Source organism: Corvus brachyrhynchos, unplaced genomic scaffold (genome assembly GCF_000691975.1).
Source record: "Corvus brachyrhynchos isolate BGI_N302 unplaced genomic scaffold, ASM69197v1 scaffold58, whole genome shotgun sequence".
Lineage (NCBI taxonomy): Eukaryota > Metazoa > Chordata > Aves > Passeriformes > Corvidae > Corvus > Corvus brachyrhynchos.
In genome coordinates, this window is record NW_008239539.1 from 1,773,523 (window position 1) to 1,780,937 (window position 7,415).

Below are 7,415 nucleotides of genomic sequence, written 5' to 3' on the forward strand. Positions count from 1 at the left end.
GCCGAGGGGCTCCAGCCCTTGGGGCATCTCTGTGGCCTCCCCTGGACTCTCTCCAGCAGCTCCACGTCCCTCTGCTGTTGGCCCCAGGGCTGGGGCAGCTCTGCAGGTGGGGTCTCACCTGAGGGGGCAGAGGGGCAGAGTCCCCCCCTCCCCTGCTGCCCACGCTGGGGCTCAGCCCAGGGCACAGGGGGGTTTCTGGGTGCTCACAGCTGGGGCAAGTTCAGCCTCTCACCCACCAACACCCCAAATCCTTCCCTCAGGGCTGCTCTCGATTCCTTCTCCACCCAGTCTGGATTTGTGCTTGGAATTGCCCTGACCCAGGTGCAGCACCTGCACTTGGCCTTGGTGTGCTTTACGAATTCTGCACGGTTCCCCCTCTCCAGCCTGTCCAGGTCCCTCTGGATGCCCCATCCCTCCCCTTCAGGGTGTGACCTCTCCACACAGTTGGGTGTCAGCTCCAGCCTGGCTGTGGGTGCCCTGATTCCACTGGAGCTGTGTGTGAGAAAATCTGCCTTTGTGACGCTTTTGGAGTGCTCTGGGTTCATGGCTCCCACTCACCTGCACCTTTGTTTTTTTTTTGAGACAAACCAGTAATTTCTGATGTCACAGGCTCCACTTTCTCTCCCAGCTGTGGTGCAGAGCTGAGGTTTCCAGACGCTGTGTAACCTTTGATGTAGGATTCACCCTTTGTTCTCCCAGGAACAAAAGGGCAGGACAAAAAGGCATTATAAGATAAAACAACAATATTCTGCAGGGAGATTGACCCCCTGCTGCAAAGTCATCCTGGAGCTGGCTGCTGCTGGCAGACCCCCCATCCCACTCTGGGGCTGGCTGAAGGCTGTCCAGGGCCAAGCTCTATTGCAAGCATCCTCCAGACCTCAAATGTTTGCATCCTAATGAAAAAAACTGGAGAAGGGCTTGTTAAAATGAACTTTCCACCTCATACAACGCCATGGTTGTTGTTTTTTAATAAAGCTGGGTATTTTAGTCCTGCAGGCACCTGACAATTCACAATGTTTTAGTAAGGGTCAAATTTTAAATATTAAAGGCATCTTCTGAAGCCTCTTGGTGTCTGAAAGCACAAAGCAGGGCCTGCTGGCATTCCTTCAGTGCACTCGTTCATTAATCTGCAATGTTTGGGCATCGTCTGCCCGCGTCAAACTCCTCCAAACACAGCACTGAGCACAAAATTAATTCCCAGGAGATTGGCACCAGAAAGTGCATTACTTTCTGCTGGGATAAGTGTGTGCCTCAAGTTAGTCATGTGTTTGTGTCCCTGGTGGAACTGGGGCTGGATTGACCAACAAAGCAGGAGCCAGGACGGTGGCGTTTGGTCACATTGTCCCTGGGCTGGATGCGGTCTCAGAGCTCATTCAGGCTCCTGAGCAAATAATGATAAACCTCCTTTGTGGATGCATTTCAGGACACTAAATAAACAACAACAAGGAATGCTGAGCCCATGCATGTCCTCCCTTATGACAGAGTTTGGCGGCCCAGATTGGTGATGGGGTTTGCAGGGTCACAGAGCTGCTGCACCAGTTGCATTTGCATTGACTAAGAGTATTTCAGCCATTGTTTGGTTTTTATAAGCTGCTCTGTGCTCTGCTGGATTATTATCTGAGGAAAATGGAACAATAGATGACCACAGAAATACCCAGCCCAAAACAAAACGCAGGTGCTGGTGGCCTGGTAACCACTGGGAATAATATGTGAGATTCCAGCGTGTGGGACCTGCCCCTGCACGGGGTCAGGGAGGGGTAAGGCTGTGGCTGTGTCAGCTGCCAGTGAAACTGGTGTGAATCAGCTGCAGAAACACTGAGGCTTTACTGGGAAATTGGAGAATTCTGCTGAGATCCACCCAAGGCTCAGCTTAGGGATCCACAGAGCAGCAAACCAGGGCCTGACTTGTCCTTCTGCTTTCCCACTGCTTGTGGAATCATTTAGGTTGGAAAAGCCCTCTGAGACCATCAAGTCCAACTCTTAACCCACCACTGCCAAGGCTACCACTCAAACCACATCCTCAAGTGTCACATCCACATGGTTTTTGAACACTTCTAGTGATTCCGCCACTTCCCTGGGCAGCCTGTTCCAGTGCATGACATCCTTTCAGTGGAGGAATTTTCCTAATATTTTACATGATTTTGGTGCCTTACGTTATGAAACTGCCTCCCCCCTCCTTGCAGGTCACGCAGGGCTGGCCCCACACAGCCATCCCTTGGTGGGCCACCAAATGCCTGCCACTGTCTGAGGGGTAGATCCAATAAATAATTCCAGTGCTTGGAGAACGGCTTTGATGATCCTTATGTCCCCTCTACTCTTCTATCACCACAATGGCTGGGAGGCCACAGCATCTTCTGCATGTCCTGGTGGCATCTTGGCTGTTCCTGGGAAGTTTGTGCCCAAGAGTTGAAAGCCAAAAGAGCCTTGTGGGAGGTGGGGCTTCTGTGGGCTTCTTTTAAGGTCATGGGTTTGGTTGATAAAGACAATAGTATGGATGCAAATACTGGGATTCACCAAGGCATGTCACTGAGCATTGTGTGACACTTGGGGTTTAAATTAGCATTAAATGGAATGAATAGGGCATACATTTGATGGCAATATTAGATAAGGCATGCGCTGGTCTTTGAAGTTCGTTAATGAGCTGGTTGTGACTGGGAAGATGTAAATTACTGAGAGCATTTCCAGCAGGAACCTGAGGAGCTGATGATTCATTCATCAGTTAATATTGTTGACTCTAATCTAGCCAATAACACCCAACATCTGTGCTGGTGAGGAACGCAGATGACGCAGCATCTGCGAGTGTGTCACTGCAGTCTCCTCGCTCAGAGAACTTTGCTGTGGCTGGGTTCCTACAGTGCAGCGTCTGCGAGTGTGTCACTGCAGTCTCCTCACTCAGAGAACTTTGCTGTGGCTGGGTTCCTACAGGTTCACCTCTTGAGCTTGTCTGACTGTCAAGCCTGAGAGGGAGCCACTCATAGCCAGGCTGTTCCTGGGGCTATGGCATCAGGAAGGCACCTTCCCATGGGGATTCCCTCCTGCCTTCAAAGAAGACATCTAATGGTGTTACTGTGGCCACTGAAACAACATTTTCAGGGTCTGTACCACTGCCTGGCTGCTTATTAATTGGCATGTGTAAGAAATTAGTCATCCTTGAGGATCTCTCTGCCAAAAGGTCAGATCCATCAAGTGGGGTTGGGTTATGAAGGGAGAGAACCCCCCCCCCATTGCAGAGCAAAGAGCCGACGTGGCAGGGGTGGATCAGAAGGCTGCTGAACGTGAGCATGAAGAAGTCATCCCTTTCCATGTCTCCTCATCTGAAAGGAAAAGAGGGGCTCACAGCAGCTCAAAGAAAGGTTACAGAAAGGAGGCAGGAGCTGGTAAATGTGGACAGTGGTAGTTCTCAATGGAGTTCAAAAACTCAGGAGGTCACACTTGGCAAAAGGTCATGAAGCAAATCACCTGTGGTGTACAGGGAGTTCCAGCTCATCAAGGGCTCAACACATGGTGGTCAAACTCAACCTGGAACAAAGCATTACTGAAGGTCCTTGGGCATGGAGATAATCTTCCAGGGGATTTTGGGGATGAGATTGCATGCAGGTCTTTGTTGAGGTGTTATGCTCCAAGAGTTTAGCTTGTGATGTTTGTGGAGAACATCATCATGGATGGATTGGGAGAGTGGGCTGCTGCTTCTGCAGGTGCTCTGAAAGCCATCTCCTTCTTTACTCCAGCAAGAGCTACAGGATCTACTTTCTGTCCAGGAAAAGAGGAGAAAAAACAGAAAATAACCTGTGTTTCACTATTCTAGAAGGAGTCACAAATAGGCTAAGAATTTTTGGGTTATGTTTGCACAGTTACAGCTCTTCTGGCAGGGTTTAATTCGTGTGGTGTGTTTGCAAAACTTTTGAGCCTTATAGCTGTGGGTGAAAACATTCCCAGGAGGGTCCATGAGGTGGGTGCAAGGCAGGATGCAAGCAGGGCTCCAGTGTTCATCTGCCCTCTCTCAGGAGTGACAATCCTCAGCACAGAGCCTGTCCATGGAATCATAGGGTCATAAAGATTGGAAAAGACCTTTAAGGATATGTCCCTTCCCAGCTCCTCTTGCCCTGAACACATTCCAGGGCAGGGAAGGAGCACTCTGGAGCTCCAGCCCATCACAGGAAAGCTGCACTGCCATGAGATTGATTATAGACCTGAAGCCTTGCACAAGCTCTTGAAACCAGGGTGCTCCCCTTGCGCATGAGGAAGCTCCGTCTGCTCTCCACAGCTGGAGGGCACCGGCCCTACAGCCTTGGTACCAAGTCACTGCCATCAGAGGCACCACTGCCATATAATCATGTGGGGGGAGTTCTGAGCACCGGCTGACTATGCCATGATTTTGTTTGCAGGAGAGAGTTCTCTGAGCTGCTGGAGAAGTTCGGCTCCCAGAGCAACACGGGCTCAGCGCGGAGCTCGCCGATCCTGCATGGCAGCAGTGAGTAGCTCAGCAGTCTGTGTGGGGGGAACTGAAAGCCCCTCTCTCTGCAGAGAGAGTTTCCTTTATCCCAGTGTCATTCTGAAAGAGCTGTGGTTTGAGTAGGTGTTGGGGTGGAGGTTTGAAGAAAGCTCGTCCTTGTTGCAGGTCCTTGGGGCATGCCCAGCCCGTGGCCATTGGTGCCATGGGGTGATCAAGAGAGGCTTGAGTTGGGGTCGTAACCACTCCCCTGATCCCCAGACTCTGCCTAACTGATGTGCTGGCAGGTGACTCCATCGGGAGGTGCAGCTGTAGATTTTTGCTCTGGATTTCAATGTGTTTCAGCAATACTTCATTCAAAGATTTTTCATTTTGCAAATAGGCAATGTTTAATGAGATGCAACAAGGTTGACCTAAGCAAGGTGCCAGCACACAAAGCCATGTGTGCCTGGGGAAGGAAGCTGTCTCTCTGGCTTGGCATCCCACCAGACAGCTGCTGGCCCTTCCCCTGTGGCACAGGTGTGTAGGGTTGGCAGAGGGGTGACAGTCCCACGCTGGAATTGTGCCAAGGAGGCTGAAATGTTTCCTCTCCTTCAGCCCTATCCTGATGTCTTTATCTACCGTGTGGCTTTCCCCAAAAATCTAGGAATGTAGCATCAGCTATGAGTGGCAGAGCAGGGGGGAGGGTGATGCTGGAGTGTTTGTGTGCCCTGGACTGACTCTGACTTTGCTGTTGAGGTCGATACCTGGAGAGCACTTCCTCAGGCTCATCCTCACGCTCCCAGAGCCCACTGCTGCTGAGCCCTGCCAACTCCCACAGCCCCTTCGTTGGGAACCCGGCGCACGCCCCTCACGCACAGTACGTACAGATCCCACCAGGGTCATCAGGAGACCACCAAATGTCACAGGGATACACCCAGTTAATAATTCCAGGGCTTGTTGAGCAGTTTTGTTCATCCTTATGCCCTCTCTACTCTTCTATCACCACAATGGCTGCGAGGCCACAGCATCTTCTGGATGTGGTGGTGGCATCTTGGCTGTTCCTGGGAAGTTTGTTCCCGAGGGGTGAAAAGCTTCCCAGTTGAGACAGTCAATATGTCTGCACTATGGTTAACCATGCAGCAGCTCCTCTTCCTCCCCTCTGAATCCCAGGGAGAGGCCATGGTTTACAGCCAGCTGAGAGGAGCCTGCACATCACCTTAAAACCATGAGCAGAGCGTTCCTGCAAGGCTGGTGCTGCTTTCAGGAGGTGTTTTTGGAGCTTGTTTCCTATTGCCCTGCTCCTGGCATGTTGACCCCAAGCTCCAAGAGCACCAGCACCTCTCCATGTCCTTTGGTGGCCAGAGCATCTCCTGGAGTGTGTTTTCATGTGGTCATCTGCCCTTGCACATTCTGCAGGGTCAGAGGTCTGGACAGGCAGAGCTGGTTTTTCTGCAGAGTCTCATCTCCGGGGCCCTTCCCCAGAGGGACAGCTTGGAGGGTGTTCACAGTCATGGAATGGGGACCATTTGTCACCAGGGCTCACAGCTCCCCTCCTTTGCCAGTACAAGCAAGACAAATCGCTGGTAAAGAGAATCAGCCCTCACTGCAGAACCAGTAAATCCTCTTGCTAAATACCAGCTTATTAGGGATTTGCAGAGGACAAATATTTGGCACCAGAGGTTTAAGCTGCTTGCATGGAGTGAGAGACCCACGCAGAGGAGAGACCAGATCATCTACTTGGCAGCTGGTTTGGAGAAGCCATCCTTACTGGGCTGTTAACTCACTCCAGGCTCATCCTTACTGTGCTGTTAACTCACTCCAGGCTGAGATGTAGAATCCAGAGTGGGTTGGGTTGGATGGGACCTCAGAGATCATCTCATTCCAACCCCCTGCTGTGGGCAGGGAAATGGGCATTTAGGCTAGAAAGGACTGTCTTGGTGGCCTCCTTGCCATGCTGTGCCTAGCTGTGCTTGTCTCCATGCTGGTGCCAGGCCCCAGTGGTCTTCCAGGCCCCTGGAATTACAGAGCACTGGTTTCAGCTGAGCACTGGTGGTCAGCTGAGAGATGTAATTTGGGCTAAGGGTCTTTTCATGCATGTGGCTGCAACCCCTTCTGCTCACCACAGGTTGTCCCTGGGCTATAACCTCTCATTGTGGCATCCCCCGAGGTCCTGCCACTCCACTGAGCAATAGGAGTTGGATACGATGCAATCTCACCACAGTCAGTGTCTGAGACTTTGGGTTGAGCAGAGAATTTAATGCTTTGTTTCATGACATCATTTCCCTAAGATCACTCACCTTAAAGCAATGTTTTTTCATAAGACTAAGGCACAGTGGGCTGTCTGACCACCAGGGATGGCACTGCTGGGAATATGTGCTGGTGTCACTGTGGGGCACAGGATGCACAGCTGCTGCTGTGTCTGAAGTTGTTACACAGGGAGCCAGTGCAGACTCTTTGGGCTGCTGCGGAAATAAACTGAAAAGTGAAAAGCCAGCTGCACCCATCCCATTTGAGGAAAAGGCTTGCTAATCCTTAGACACCATCAAATCCTTCCCCAAATCCCCCCTGCTGCAGTGCTGCCCATGGGAGCTCAGTGAAATCTTGATCCCACAGCTCTGCCACTGCCAAACCTCCCTCCTGGCACAGAGCCACCTTGGTGGCCCGCTGGGTCCTGTCCAGCAGCTCTTGGAGGGAAGGGTCCAGCCTGTTTGCTGCTCCTTTTCATCCTCGACTGGGCAACCCACCTGCCACACCAGCAACTCACAGTGTGGTGGGTGCTGCTCTAAAGGATGCCCATTTCTTAGGGCATCTTGCAAGATTTTGGGTCCAAACCCCAGTTAAGACACACCCAGCTGTGTTCCTGAGCCTCACTCTGATGTTTGCTAAGAGCTGCTTGATAGCTGATCATCGGTAAATTGCTGTCTGGTGATTTAGCTGGATTTGAGCAACAACCGTGTTGATCCTTTGTGTCCTTTTGGCTATA

General features: G+C 51.5%; 1 protein-coding gene across 6 annotated transcripts in view; it reads left to right on the forward strand.

Annotated features, from left to right (window-relative positions):
• LOC103620516 (syntaxin-binding protein 4) overlaps positions 1–7,415 on the forward strand; it is a 56,457-nt gene that overhangs the window by 31,433 nt on the left and 17,609 nt on the right. For all 6 annotated transcript variants that reach the window (XM_017741307.1, XM_017741306.1, XM_017741308.1 and 3 more), the window contains 2 exons: positions 4,386–4,471; positions 5,189–5,309. In XM_017741307.1, coding sequence (XP_017596796.1) covers positions 4,386–4,471; positions 5,189–5,309 — 207 coding nt within the window. The remainder of the gene's footprint in view (positions 1–4,385; positions 4,472–5,188; positions 5,310–7,415) is intronic.